The 15,856-nt window shown below is 43.4% G+C and overlaps 1 protein-coding gene and 1 pseudogene across 5 annotated transcripts in view; both read left to right on the plus strand.

Moving 5' to 3' along the window:
- The first annotated feature begins 3,615 nt into the window (after window positions 1–3,615).
- On the plus strand, window positions 3,616–4,051 carry LOC104682764 (annotated as a pseudogene).
- A 5,260-nt stretch (window positions 4,052–9,311) lies between these two features.
- GATAD1 (GATA zinc finger domain containing 1) overlaps window positions 9,312–15,856 on the plus strand; it is a 49,679-nt gene continuing 43,134 nt past the window's right edge. For all 5 annotated transcript variants that reach the window (XM_030932090.1, XM_030932088.1, XM_030932089.1 and 2 more), the window contains exons 1-3: window positions 9,312–9,906; window positions 10,675–10,800; window positions 12,610–12,669. In XM_030932090.1, coding sequence (XP_030787950.1) covers window positions 9,661–9,906; window positions 10,675–10,800; window positions 12,610–12,669 — 432 coding nt within the window. In that variant the 5' untranslated portion in view covers window positions 9,312–9,660. The remainder of the gene's footprint in view (window positions 9,907–10,674; window positions 10,801–12,609; window positions 12,670–15,856) is intronic.

The raw sequence follows: 15,856 nt of genomic DNA on the forward strand, positions 1-15,856 counted from the left end.
AGAGGAATAGAAAGGAACAGCTACATAATGGATTCGAAAGGAACAGCTACATAATGGATTCTGGGCTTCATACCTAGGTGGTGGGTTGATCTGTGCAGCAAACCACCGTGGCATACATTTACCTATGTAACAAACCTGCACATCCTGCACATGTACCCTGGAACTTAAAAGTTGAAGAAAAAATAAAAAAGAGAGAAATAAAAGAAATAAACAGCTATGTAAAGTCAGGGAGTTGGGAAAGGAGATGGAACTTTTGTCACGGGTCTGAGCCGATTCTTGAGAGATGGTTAGGGTTGGGTGTGAAGAGTTGGAAGGAGGCACACCCTGAGCCAAGGCACAAGGGTGAGAACTGTGGGGGCACACACTCCACACAGCAAGTAGTGCCATTAGGTTATAACACAGAAGGTGTGCCTGCAGTGGAAGATACAAGTGTCATGTGCACCTCCTGAAACTAAAAAAACAGAAGGTTTCTAGGAATATCTGCTCTGGTTCTCCTCCCTCAAACCTTCTAGCAGTTTCACAAGTCCCTCTCATTTTCTCCCTGTCCAGTCCTCAGTATCTCTGTCTAGTTTGCTGATGTAAATAGGGGATTTGAGTTAATTTTTTCCAAAATGTAATTAACATGATTTACATGATTACATGTGAGGGGTACAACTAATGACTTGACCAAGATCTAGTCAAAAGAAATGCTTCCTCCTTCTCCTTCTTTCTTATCAGCCTCATAGTTGACATTAACAAAGCACTTACTAGATGTAAAAGTTGTTGATAACTTCACATGAACTACTTTGTGTAATCCTCACATCAACCCTATGGGGTATGTTCTCTTGCTCTCCTCATTTAACAGTTACATAAACAGAGGCTCAGTGGCAGTGTTCCCCCAACCCCAGAGATACCCAGGAGAAGGGTGCACAGTCAAGGAATTCCACATCTACCCATACTCATCAAGACACAAAATGTGGTGGATGTGATCTCTTTGGAAACACAGAAACATAGAAAATATGCATGCATATTTTATGTGTCTGCTTTTTTTTTTTTTACTCTTAAGAGTTTTAATTAATGAACCATGTAACATTTAAATCATGCAAAATAGACTGCATGCTGGCACTGACAATCCCCTGGGGAATTCAGCATTCTTTTTCCCTTACTGTGAAATTTAAGGCCACAGGAGGTATTTATTTCTGTGTCCACAGCTTACACCCACACCACCACGACCACCACCAGAATTTTCTCAGCCATTCCATAGGTACCAAATTGTCTCCATGAGCTCTGGGTCCAGGCTAGTATCTCTCATTGCATCCTATGGTCTGTGTCCCCCAAATTTTCATGTGTTGAAACTTAATTACCAATGTGATAGTATTAAGAGATAGAGCCTTTGGGAGTGGAACCCCCATGAACGGGATTAACAACCTTATAAAAAGGCTGGAGGAATTAGCAATTGTCCCTTCTTGCATTTCTGCCCTTCTACCATGTGAAGACACCTAGATGGCGCCATCTATGAAGAACAGGCTCTCTCTAGACACTAGACCTGCTAACATCTTGATCTGGGACTTCCCATCCTCCAGGACTGTAAGAAATAAATTTCTGCCTGGGGACAGTGGCTCACACCTGTAATCCCAATACTTTGAGAGGTCGATGTGGGTGGATCACCTCAGGTCAGGAGTTTGAGACCAGCCTGGCCAACATGGTGAAACCCCATCTCTACCAAAAATACAAAAATTAGCCAGGTGTGGTGGCAGGTGCCTGTAATCCCAGCTACTCGGGAGGCTGAGGCAGGAGAATCCCTTGCATCCAGGGGGCAGAGGTAGCAGTGAGCCAAGATTATGCTACTGTACTCCAGTGTGGGCAACAAGAGTGAAACGAAAGAAAGGAAGGAAGGAAGGAAGGAAGGAAGGAAGGAAGGAAGGAAGGAAGGAAGGAAGGAAGGAAGGAAGGAAGGGAGGGAGGGAGGGAGGGAGGGAGGGAGGGAGGGAGGGAGGGAGGGAGGGAGGGAGGGAGGGAGGGAGGGAGGGAAGAGAAGGGAAGGGAAGGGGAGGGGATAGGAGGGGAAGGGAAGGGAAGGGAGAGAAAGGGAAGGGAAGAGAGGGGAAGGGAAGGGGAGGAAAGGGAAAGGAAGGGAAAAAAAGGAAGGAATTTCTGTTCTTTATAAATTACCCATTCTCAGGTATTTTGTTACAGCAACACAAATGGACTAAGATATTGTGTCAGTCTGTGAACTCTCTCCTGGCCAGGCCTACTGTGGCTCCTGTTCTTCCTGAGGTACCAGCTGAGGGGGCAGGGGGTTGAGTTACAGCTTTCACTACAGTGCCTTCTTAAGTTTTCTCTCCTACCCATTTCCCTCCCTTCCCCATTTGACCCCCCAGTCACCTTCTTCTCTACTTAGTAGTCCTCATTTGTCCTCACATACACTACTGTTATGCTATGTTCTAATACATACGCACAATAACTTTGTCATACTGTAGCTACAGCTGCTTGGAGAATTCCCATTACTTGAATCAGAACTATGGCCCAAGCACAGTAACTGATGAAATCTTCACACAGCCCTATGGTGGACAACATCATCCTCACTTTCCAGATGAACTGAGCTTCAGAGACAAGGTTCAGTCGCCAGCCCTCAAACCAGGTACTGTCAACTATGCACTACTGTCTCTGGCTGGGAGAGAGTTTTAGGGTCAACAAACTGCCCTTATTTTCTTCTTTTCCATTTGATACTTTCTCTTCTTGTTTATATTTTTAAATAAAAGTAATGTATACATATGGTGAAAAAATGTCAAACAACACAAAATCAAAACTCCCTTATCACCCCTGTTAACATCAATTGTCAATAATTCTTAGTTTTAGTTCTAACAACTTAAAAAATGCAACACACACACACACATTTCTAATTTACACCAAGTGATCTTATTCTGTGCTGTTTTCTAAATTGCTTTCTTTCCCTCTTAATATCTGAGATTTTTTTTCTTATCAGCACTATATGAAAACCTCAAATAGTTTCCTGTCACACTGAAAATAAAATCCAAAGTTCTCACTTTGGCTATCACAGTCTGATGCTAAAACTCAACAAAGATATTACAAGAAAGAAAAATTGTAAGTCTGTGTCACTTATGAACATAGATGTAAAAATCTTAAACAAAATAGTAATAAACCAAAGCTAGCAATATGTAAAAGGGATAATACATCACAACCAAGTTGGGTTCATTCCAGGAATTGCAATGTTAATTTAACATTCAGAAATCTGTCTATGTAATCCACACATTAATAAAGGGAAAAAAAAAATGATCATCTTGTAGAGAAAGCCATTTGATAAAATTAAACACATTCATGATAAAAACAGGAATAGAAAAGAAGTTCCCTAACTCATAAAGGGAATCTACAAAATCTACGGTGTTAGAAGTCAGGACAGTGTTGATTCTCCATAAAGGACAAGAGGGGGACTTCTGGTAGTAATGGCTATTTCTTGATCTGGTTGCCTGGGTGTCATTGCTTTGTGATAATTAAACTATACACATATGAGTTGTACACTTTAGAGTATGTGTATCATACTTAATTTTAAAAGGTTGTAAAAAAAAATGGGGCAGCTGCTGTGGCTGCTTCTGCAAAGTCTAAGCACTGGTCTGTATGCCGCAGCCATGTCCTACATGTCCCTGCCAGCAGGAAGGGAAGGATGGGATCATATTTGTGACCAAAGATGACCATAAAACTCCAAGCAATGTAGAGCTGGTGGCTGATGACCCCAACGATCCATACTCAGTACGGATTGATGCTGCCAAATGAAGACATTAACTGGAACTGCCCATGCCTTGGGGGCATGGCCAGTGGTCCCTGTGGGGAACAGTTCAAGTTGGCCTTTTTCTGCTTCCACTATAGTGCAGGGGATCTCAAGGGGAAAGACTGTGTAGAACAATTCCAGGTCATGCAGGAATGCATGAAGAAATACCTGCACCTGTATCCCCAAGAGGATGAGGAGGAGGAAGAGGAGAAGTGAGCAGAACACATATAAGAAACTGCTCCCACTGAGGCCACTGCAACCAAAGAAGAGGTGGGGACAAGTTAATGAAGGCCACAAGGCACTGGGCTCCAGTCCTTCCACTACAGAGTGATATAGGCCTTTTGCACAGTGCCTTTCAGTCACCTCCTATTGGGAGAACCTACCCCCAATATTTGAACATAGGTTCTTTCTATTTTCCATAAGTGTTGGCTGGCTGAGAAATAAAGAGTACAAAGAGAGGAATTTCACAGCTGTGCCACCGGGGGTGACATCACATATCCATAGGACCATGATGCTCTCCTGAGCCTCAAATCAGCAAGTTTTTATTAAGGGTTTTAAAAAGGGGAGGGGGTGTAAGAACAGGGAGTAAGTACAAAGATCACATGCTTCAAAGGGCAAAAAGCAGAACTACTAATAAGGGTCTAACAGAGATCACAAGGCAAAGGGCAAAAGCAGAACTACTGATAAGGGTCTATGTTCAGTGGTGCACGTATTATCTTGATAAACATCTTAAATAACAGAAAACAGGGTTCAAGAGCAGAGAACCACTCTGATCATAAATTTACCAGGGCAGAGTTTTTCCCACCCTAGTAAGCCTGAGGGTACCACAGAAGACCAGGGCGTATCTCAGTCCTCATCTCAACTGTATAAGACAGCCACTCCTAGAGCGGCTGTCTACAGACCTCCCCCCAGGAATGTATTCCTTTCCCAGGGTATTAATATTAATATTTCTTGCTAGGAAAAGGATTTAGCGATATCTCTCCTACTTGCACATCTGTTTATAGGCTCTCTGCAAGAAGAAAAATGTGGCTCTTTTTGCCCGACCTCGCAGGCAGTCAGACTTTATCATTGTCTTCCCTTGTTCCCTAAAAATCGTTTATTCTGTTCTTTTTTAAGGTGCACTGACTTCATATTGTACAAACACACGTTTTACAATCAATTTGTACAGTTAACACAATTATCACAGTGGTCCTGAGGTGACATACATCCTTAGTTTACAAAGATAATAAGATTAAGAGATTAAAGTAAAGACAGGTATAAAAAAAAATACAAAAAAAAACTAGCCGGGCGAGGTGGCGGGCGCCTGTAGTCCCAGTTACTCGGGAGGCTGAGGCAGGAGAATGGCGTAAACCCGGGAGGCGGAGCTTGCAGTGAGCTGAGATCCGGCCACTGCACTCCAGCCCGGGCGACAGAGCGAGACTCCGTCTCAAAAAAAAAAAAAAAAAAAAAAGAAATTATAAACGTATTATTTAGGAACTGATAAATGTCCATGAAATCTTCACAATTTTTTTTTTCTTTTTTTGAGACGGAGTCTCTCTCTTGTTGCCCAGGTTGGAGTGCAGTGGTGCAATCTTGGCTCACTGCAACCTCTGCCTCCGGGGTTCAAGCGATTCTCTTGCCTCAGCCTCCCTAGTAGCTGGGATTACAGGCATGCACCACCACGCCCGGCTAATTTTTTGTATTTTTAGTAGAGATGGGGTTTCTCCATGTTGGTCAGGCTGGTCTTGAAATCCCAACCTCAGGTGATCCACTTGTCTCGGCCTCCCAAAGTGCTGAGATTACAGGTGTGAGCCACCGCGCCTGGCCGAAATCTTCACAATTTATGTTCCTCTGCCACGGCTCCAGCTGGTCCCTCTGTTCGGGGTCCCCGACTTCCTGCAACACCCTCCAAGAAAGTGTCATTCCCTCTGTTGTCCTGTGTACTGTAATGCACAAAATAACTTATTTTGATGATCAGGGATCTTGGGCTCTTGACATACACACTGAAAACAATGGGAGTTGTGTTGTGTGTCCTACATAAACATGTCAGCAAATGTGGCCACCACTTTTTAATTCTCTTTTCTCAGATTGCCCTGAATTTTGCCACTTTGAAGTAATGTGCTGAATAATCTCAGCAACCAAAAATGATTATCCAGGAATGATTCTTTTGAGTGAGCTGATTTACTCTGAGTTATTGTATCTCTTTTAGTAGATTTTATAGCCCTTTAGGAAATGTAAGAAGAATGAAAACATCTTCTTTTAAAAATGCTGGTATGGGGCCATGCCTACTAGAAGAGGCCAGATGGTCCAGTAAGTATTTCCCCAAACCCATTTTGACCTTGAGTATGTGAGGGGTACTGTACTTCATTCCTGATCCATTTTGTTTTCCATGTTGGCACTGAGTCTTGGTTTTCTGTTTGGACAGTGGAGATGGGGGCCTTCCTATTCATACTTCCTTTCTAAGTGAAGGGAAAGGTTGGTTTTTGCTGTTCCTTGTTATTCCAAAAACCCTGGTTTGGGGCCCATGTTCAGGCTGGCTCTCACGCTGGCTCTCAGCTGGTCAGATGCAATGTTCTTGAGAGGTGGGGACCTGATTGTTACCATAGTAGCATCCAAGAGAGGAAACAGTGTGAATTAAGTATTCAAAAGGAAGCACAATTTCCAAAAAAAAAAAGACTTGCAAGGAAAAAAATGTAAATCTTCCTAATCATCTAAGAAGATTAGAGGATACAGCAGCCAAGGACTGGGGAGCTGACAAGGACAAAGGATGAAGATGAGTGGGATGAGGAGGAATTGAGAAGCCTGCTGCTGGGTGGTTATTCAGTTGGCCCTCCAGAGCCATGGATTCCACATCCACAAACTCAACCAACCACAGACCAAAAATATTCTCAAAAATAGATAAATATAAATATGAACAATATGACAATAAAAATAAAGCAATACAATATAGGAACTATTTATATAGCATTTATTTCATATTTGGTATAAGTAATCTAGAGATGATTTAAAGCACACAGGAGGGTGCGCATAGGTTATATGCAAATTCTATGCCATTTTATATAAGGGACTTGAGCATCTGTGGATTGTGGATTTTGGTATCATCGGGAGTCCTGGAATCAATCCTCCATGGACACTGGGGGACAACTGTACATGTGGATATTGACCTGATCCATGGCAGTGTCCTGTAGTGGAGAGGAAGCTGGTGAGCTATGGGCCAAAGTTTTCAGTGAATGAGAGGGAGTCTCTTGCAGATGAGCTGCAAGGAGAGGTATATGTTCCCAAATGGAGAGAAATTCAGGAGCATGGAAATCAAGAGCCTAGATTTCCTCACACTGTAGGTGAGGAAAAACTTTCCCACCATTTATTTTTTATTTTTTATTTTTGGCAGAGTCCCTCGCTCTGTTGCCCAGGTGCCTCCCAGGTTTGTGACTATCCCACCTCAGCCTCCAGAGTAGCTGGGATTACAGGTGCCTGCCACTACACACAGTTAATTTTTTGTATTTTTAGTAGAGATGGGGTTTCGCTATGTTGACCAGACTGGTCTTAAACCCCTGACCTCAGGTGATCCACCTGCCTCAGCCTCCCAAAGTGCTGGGATTACAGGCATGAGCCACTATGCCTGGCCTCTTCTCACCTCTTTGGTTCTGTGGCTGGGCATGGGAATTAAACTAACATAAGACAGATTTACCAGAAAAGACATAAAAGTTTTAATGTTTTTATACATGCACAGGAGCCTTTGTAAGAAAAATAAAGACCCGTAGAAGTTACTAGGCCCAAAAGCTTATACGTCCTTTTAAACAAAGAATAATAAATTGCAGGGATGTGACACAACAAAGGGGCTTGGGCTAAGGTTGGCAAATTGTGGGAAAGTGACTAAGAACTGTATGTGGAAAGTTAATGGAAAATATAGGTTACAAATTTTTGTAAGGTTTTGTTTGTAGATTCATCTCAGTGGCAACCCTGCCTCTGGCAATAATATTCTCCTCTTCCTGGTACAGAAAGGGCACCTTTCACAAGGGAACTTTTATGTTCCACTTTAAACAGAAAGAGGGTGGTCAGAGAGCCTTCCCTGCATCTGTTTTTGCTCCATTGCCTCTGGCTCAGAAGAATCAATATGCCAAAGTGGCATATTTGGGATGGCAGGCTCTAAACACTCTTCACCTAGTCTCCTCAAGCACTTTTACAGTTGGCCCTAATCCCCGTAACAGTCCTGGAAACTTATTTTTACTGTTACAGAAACTGAGATTTAGAGGGGGGATGACTGAGCCACAACCCACACCCCAGAGGGCTGCTCCAAAGTCCTCCTTGAAATTAGTGCCAATGGCAGCAGCTATAATGACAGCCAGTTCACATAGAAGTGCCTCTGTTGATCACCAATTAACAGTAAAATCTGATAATATCTCATTCCAAGGTTGTCATAAGCACTAAATGTGGTTTTTGTGACATAATAGGCATTTGTTTCTCCCCATTGCTTCCCACCACAATATATTTATCAAGACCTTTCCAAGGATACTAAGTCTAGGAAACCCAGGATCATGAAGAGAGGACATGCTCTTCCAAGCGAGGCTGAGGAGAGACTTATTTGTCTGGCGAGGCCTGTACTGACTAGTGACATTAAAAGAGGCGATCTGACTTCTCATACTGCGCTTGTCCCAGGCCCACTGTTCGTCAACTGCTGGGTCCTCTGAGCCAAAACTGTTTTCCAACAGTTTTGAATTGAATAACAGCCAGTTATTCAATTTTCTCCACATTCTCTAATCGGTATACTCTTCAGAGTCCAAGGGACTTGCAGCGATATTACCCAATGGCTGAAGAATGTGCGCTTGCCATCTTAGGCTGTAAAATGTCTCAATTTCAATTTCTAAGACATAAATGTCAGTGGATGGCATTTTCTGAACCCCTTGTCGATGTCCGTAAATGGCATGCTCTGAATTCAACTAAACAAAAGTATGGGTGGGGGGGAGATGTAGGGGCATGTCCAAATTATAATTGTTAAGAGTGTAAAGGGGTCCTGAGAAAGATTGCCAGATTTTTTTTTTTTTAATTGAGTCAGAGTCTCACTCTATCCCCTAGGCTGAAGTGCAATGGCGCGATCTTGGCTCACTGCAGCCTCTACCTCCCACACTCAAGAGATTCTTCTGCCGCAGCCTCCAGAGTAGCTGGGATTACCCCGGAGTCCGCCACTGAGCCTGGCTAACTTTTGTATTTTTAGTAGAGAAGGGGTTTCACCATGTTGGCCAGGCTGATCTCGAACTCCTGAGCTCAAGTAATCCGCCAGCCTTGGTCTCCCAAAGTGCTGGGATTGCAAGCGTGAGCCACCACGCCAGACCTGGATTGCCAGATTTAGCACATAAAAATACAAGACTCCCAGTTAAACTCCTCTCAGATAAACCATTATTGCATGGGATACACTCACGCTAAAAACAATTGTTCGTCGTTTACCTGAAAGTCACATTTCATTGGGCGTCCTGCATTTTACCCCGCAAATTCTACGCCTGACACCAAAAAGTTTGAGAACCGCGCCTCTAGGCGACAGCAAGCGGAACTACGGCAAGTTCCCAGTAATTCCGGGTGCTGCACTTCCGGTCAGGCGGTCGGGCTGCGCGGCCCCGGGGCCAGCTCACCGCCGGAAGCCTCCGCGTCCCCGCCGGCCATATCCCGTTCCCGATCCTGCTTCCCAGTGCCTCGGGCCTCCCGGGGCTGGTGCTGGGCGCTGAGCCAGCGGAGCCCGCGGAACCCGCTTCCCGCCTCCACGCGACAGCGCTAGCGGCCTGGTACCTTCACTGGCGGCTCGGTGCTGTCGCCCTCACCGCTCTTCCTATCGCCGGGAGTGGTGGGCCGACCAGGGGGCGGCCGGGCTAGCGTCCGCCATTCCCGTGTCTCTGCGCCCGCGGGGGCCGCCCGAGCCGGCCACCATGCCGCTGGGCCTGAAGCCCACCTGCAGCGTATGCAAGACCACGTCGTCCTCCATGTGGAAGAAGGGCGCGCAGGGGGAGATCCTCTGCCATCATTGCACTGGCCGGGGCGGCGCGGGCAGCGGGGGCGCAGGCTCCGGGGCGGCTGGAGGGACTGGGGGCAGCAGCGGCGGCTTCGGCGCGGCGACCTTCGCCAGCACCTCCGCCACTCCTCCGCAGAGCAACGGGGGCGGGGGCGGCAAGCAGGTGAGCTCCTCCGGCCCCTCCCGCCGGCGGAGGCCGACCAGGCGCTAGGCGGCAGGGGCCAGGCGGGTTGGGAGCGGTAGGGCCCGGGCTTCCCAGATGGCCGTAGTCCTGCCAGCTGGAACGCCCCTCCCCACCTCCTTCTGAGATCTTTGGTTTGACCCATTGCAAAGCACCTGTTATTATAAGAAATTCAAAGCAATAAGAACCAAGATGTAAAGCCCTTAAGAAAATCTCAATATACACACGTCTACACAGTCGTAAACAGGGTCATGCCACAAATGCAGGTGCTGGACCTCATTCCTTGTTAAAGGTTTTGTCATATCAGGTTATGAAGTAAGATTATTATGTCATTATTGTAAATGGCAGCTTAAGTATTCAGTTGTAGGAGGCGCCGTAACCTAATACGTTATCTGGCCTTAGGGAGTAAAGTTGTTAAGTATTTTTCTCTATTGTAGACACAACAAATGAATAATGTTTGTCTTGGCCTAGACTGGCTCCTACTTCCGCCTCCTGCCCTATTACAAGCAGCTCACACCTTTTGGAGGCTCTGGAGACGCCTGTCCAGCGAGCTCCGAGATTCCTGTGCTGAACTTCCGGTTTTACTTAGCCCAGTTGCTGAAATTACCTCTGTTGAAAAGCAAAGGCGCACTCTTAATTGTTAAATACGCCTATAAAGTACATACTCTGGGATCCTTGTAAGATGATTGTATTGCAACCTTTATACACTTTTTACTTCTTTCTCTGTTCTTTAATTTGTTTGTGTAACAGAGTAAGCAGGAAATTCACCGGAGGTCTGCTCGGCTCAGAAACACTAAATACAAATCTACTCCGGCTGCTGAGAAGAAAGTTTCCACCAAAGGAAAAGGGAGAAGACATATATTTAAATTGAAAAATGTAAGATATTTGTGGACAGTGCCTTTTACTGTAATGATGTTGTGTGTATCCTGCCACTGCCTTCATTTCTCACCATTGAACTTGGACTCTGCCCTTGGTAGCCCTTCCTTAGTATTCTGGGGAGTGGTCCAGACTCCCCAAAAGGGAATGAGCTCTGTTGCAGGAGGCTCACTATTTTTAAAGTTAATAATACTCTTTCCTTTTTTTTTTTTTTTTTTTAGCTTTTATTTTTTTCCCCTGGAAAATATAAAATATGGGTTTAAAAGAAACATCAGCCTTGAGCCCATTTTTTTGGGTTCTCTATGGAAAGGAAGAGGAGAGATTATGGTTCTTGATATGGCCAGGTACACTAAGAAAACTTTTTTTTTCATTCTTTAAAAATCTAAGTAAATATTAACACTAGAACTCATTTGCATATTTATTTGTTATTAAAGCCCCAGAAAATGTATCTTACTGACTTATGATGATGATGTATTTGATGAATATGAGTCAAAAATTCTGCTAAGCCTTATCTCTTCTGCTCTAAGAAAAGACATTGTTGAAAGACCTGTGCTGGAAATAGTTGAAAGCATATTTTTATTGCAATTATCAGTTTTTATAAACAAGGGATAATGTTCAAACGCAATGGACAGTGCATTATGGACTATTTTTTTAAGTCTCAGTATGGTATTCTTTTTTTTCAGAACAGGAATGTTTCACTTACCCGTAAAGACATTTTTGAAGTTGGGCATATTTATTTCTAAAACACAAAGGGACCCTGCAGTAGACTTATGCAGATGGCAGACTATTTTCTTTTTTTTAATGTAATTTAATTTAATTAATTTTTTAAAATTTTACTTTAAATTCTGGGATACATGTGCAGGACGTGCAGGTTTGTTACATAGGTATACATGTGCCATGGTGGTTTGCTGCACCTGTCAACCCACCATCTAGGTTTTAAGGCCCACGTGCATTAGGTATTTGTCCTAATGCTCTCCCTCCCCTTGCCCCCCATCTCCGATGGACCCCAGTGTGTGATGTTCCCTTCCCCAAAGTATTTTCTTATTCAAAGTAGTTGCTTCTAATTTATTTAAGATTTTTATAATTTAGTTAAGCGAGGCATTTGTTGATGATGCAAAATATCTTATTTGTATCACATATGCACATTTTTTTCCTTTTAAGTGTAGTATACCATGTTCTCAGCAATTAATTTGTTATCGTTTGTCTGCAACCCTTCAATGTTACTAAGCAAGACACATCTGGGGAGGCCTACTTTCTATGTTGTGGCATAAAAGTATGTATTGAAGCTTTAGTAGGGATTTCAAAAATGGTTGGATGGTAGCAAATTACTACGAACTCAAAGTTTCTAAAGCCCTAGTTCCAGCTTGCTAGAAAACCGACATTGAGTATTATGGCTAAATAGTTGACTTGGAAAATGTCTTCAAGGAGACATTTTTCACTTTGTATTCATCTGTACATTTTTTATTACTTGCATTCTGTCATGCTCAGGCTATTAGAGCAGGTACATTTTTATAACTGGAATGTTTATGTGTAGTGAAGCTCTGAGAGGACTTTGCATTAGATCTCAGCAGCATAATCGAAGCTTGTTCTTCGTCTCAGCAATTTTTAAGCTAATAGTAGCAGAAACTGCAGTGGAAATAGACTGCTTTGCCACAACATTCAGAAAATCATTTATCTTTTTATTGCAGTTCTTGTCACCAAACAGTACAGTTTAGTATTTCTCAAATTATAGAACTCTCATAGGGCTGGGAAAATACCTGTACACACATACATACTATGAATGTGCTAACGTGTTTTGTATTTTCATAGCCCATCAAAGCTCCTGAGTCGGTTTCCACTATAATCACGGCAGAATCAATCTTCTACAAGGTAAGCTTTTGTAGAGTTACTGAAGGAAGAGTTGGGCCTAGTGGGTAATGTGCCACTAAAATGTTGGATTAGTTCTCCTCTTTATTTGTTTAAGGTGTGATTATACTTTTTGTTCCCTTCTTAACTATTTTCCCCCATGAGTGACTGTTATTCAAACATCTCATCTAGAGCTGAAGTGGGAGGAGAAGGTGCCCACTGACATATGATGTGAGGATCGTAAGTATTGTTTTTTAGTGTAGGTTATAGAAATTGTTCTTAGAATGCTGATTGTGTAGTGTGGAGCCATGGAAGAGGAGCCATTAGTGTGATGGCATTGAAGAACGAGAAGGACAGAGGCAGGATTTGGACTAGTACAGGTTGTAGACTGTGGTGTCAGATGGGTAGAGTAGGCCCAGAGGTTCTAAAATGCCTTTAAGTGGAGTTGAGCTGAGGAAGGGCAGTAGTGAGGATTAACACCTACTAGAAATCCATGGTGAGAGGAATTCCAAGATGTTTTGATAAAAGAATGAGGAGGTCAGGTTTCCTACGGCCAAAGTCCATGGACATCTGATACCTCAGTGAGAGAAGTGACAGATTGTTGTGTTTAAACCAGAAGTCTTAGGAAAGGAATTAGAATATAGACCCCTCCAAGGCTCGGCAGGCCTGGCACGGCACAGGCAGCAACCATTGAAGGCTATTTGGTGCTTTGGGATCTGAACTGTCATTTAGGGGACAGTGGTGTGAGTTAGTGCTTTATACTTGACCCAGGTGGACTGAGAAACTCAAGTGATTATGCCCTTAAGTATACTTTTTTTAAAGCCCGCAATCTATATAGTCGAAGTCTGTTCTTCCCCACAGGGTTACACTGGCATTCCTCAGCAGAACTGGGAAAAACCAACAACAAAAGAAGTCTGTATACAGGCAAACATGTCTCTTGTTTTTCCAACATTTAATACATTGTTAATAAAATATCTAAAGTTTAGCAAACAGTTGCTATGTATCAGTGACTGAGCATTTTGCATGCTTTATTTCATTCAGTTCACCCTATGAGGTGGATACTACTATCCCCATTTTCTGGATGAGAAGATTGAGGCACAGCAAGGTTAATTAACTTGTCCAAGATCACATAGCCAACAAGTCATGGAGTGAGGCAGTCTCATACCAGAGCTTAAGCCTAGAGCATAGTTCCTGGCTCTATAACTTTAGCAAGTGACTAGCTATGTGACGAGGACCAACCTCTCTGATGTCTCATTTCTAAAATAGGAATTGTAAATAGTTTCTACCTCAGTGGGTCAAGTGAAATCATATGTGTTAAGCACTTAGCAGAGTAAGCACTCAATGAATAGTAGGAATTATCATATCTTCATATTTGTGCATTACCTTCACAGTTTACAGATTAAGGCCAGAAGCAACTTGTTGAGCTACAGGTTTAGTGTGCTAATGATTTCCTTGTGTGTCTCCATGGAAAGGCGTGTGGGACCATGTTACTGTGACTGACTGTACTTTCGTATTGTTGTCTGCCACCCATGTTTATTAAATGGTAAGGACAATAATCCTGCAAAGTAGTCAAGCAATGTTGCAAATGCCCAGTATTGTGGGGGCTGTCACAACAGTGCCACTGGCAGACAGCACCATGGTGGCAAGTTGAAGAGGTCACTGCCAGCCACTGAGCTAGAGCCCAGACCAGGCCTGCAAGAGGAGCCTGAGTGGGAGCCACTGGGGTCAACGGTCAAGAGTGTGACAACCCAAGACCCAGAACGGCTGAGTGGCCTCCTTGGAGCATGGCAGTGGCAGAACAACTCCATGAACTCAGGTCTGGTGATGCCTAAGCTAGTGCTGTTCTCTTGTGGATCCCTTTTCTCCACCAGAAACCTTGAATCCTGTCAGCAAATGAGGAGACTATTCAGATCAGTGACTTAGTCCTGTTTGGTGTTATATATATGTACGCAACACAACATATATTAATAAATACCTACTATGTGCCAGGCACTGCCTACTACTGGAATCTTTCACTAAGACATTGTCTTTACTTTGCATTTCTGCCTTCACACTATGAAAGCAGATGTTTTGGATTCATATTCATTCAGCATACATTTGAGTATGCTGTGATATGCATGATAAGCCTATGATAAGCAAGTATTCTCATTTAGAATTTGGAAATATTGATTATACATGTGGACAAAGCGAACCATAAATGCAAACTATATGATAAATAACTTTGGACTCATGACTGGGAGGAAGGACCAGCTGTTGATGGGTAGGAACTAGCAAGTAACAGACTGTGGCCTGCATAGACCAGACCCATCCATAGTGACCCGGATGAAACAGCCACCCTCAGACACTTGGATAAAGGGTCCACCAGGAAAAAACTCCTGGCCTATCAGGTGCTATGTTACAGTTCCGTTACTGGAAGTATTTCCTCAGAAGTGTTTTTATGGTTGAGGTACACATTCCTGCAGGTTTACCTGCTGTCACGTCCCTGTTTGAAGGGAAGCAGCAATTAATTACACTGTTCCCATGTCAAGGACAGTATATCCCACCGAGAAAACTACACCCACTTAAGGAGGTGCTGGATGTTATGAAGATTTGGATCAACCATTATGGGTGTTTAGGGGAGAGATTATTTCCAGCTTAAGACCCAGGAAAGAGGACATAGGATGGATAATAGAGTCTTAGGGAGGATTTAACACAGGACATGCACACATTAGTTAGTTGGGTATAAAGTGGAACAGAAATGAATGAGACACAAAGCCTTGAATTCCAGAAGTACTAGTAGTTCTGTTGTGGAAGGATATAAAACTCAACTGGGAGTGGAAGAGAAAGGCAGCAGTGAGTCTAGGAGATGTATAATAGGTTGAGGTAAACATCCTGAAGACTATAATCCAAAGATTATTTTTGGTTTGAATTTGTTTTGGTTTGAATTCATGGTATCTCTTTTCTTTGAATGGATGGTTGGGGAGGGTGGCATGTAGAATGCATTCTTATTAAATCAGCATTGATTTTCAACACAGTACAGAGAAAGACTACTGAGCTGACGTAGGAGCTTCAGCTGCAGTCTCTATGACTTTCAGCAAGCCGTTTAACCTTACTACCACTTCATGACTATGGCTAACAAAGTAGGGACAGTATGGAGCACAGAGGATTTTTAGGGCAGTGAAACGATTAATACTGTCTTTGTATGATACTATAATGGTGGTTACATGTCATT

This window comes from Rhinopithecus roxellana, chromosome 6 (genome assembly GCF_007565055.1).
Source record: "Rhinopithecus roxellana isolate Shanxi Qingling chromosome 6, ASM756505v1, whole genome shotgun sequence".
Lineage (NCBI taxonomy): Eukaryota > Metazoa > Chordata > Mammalia > Primates > Cercopithecidae > Rhinopithecus > Rhinopithecus roxellana.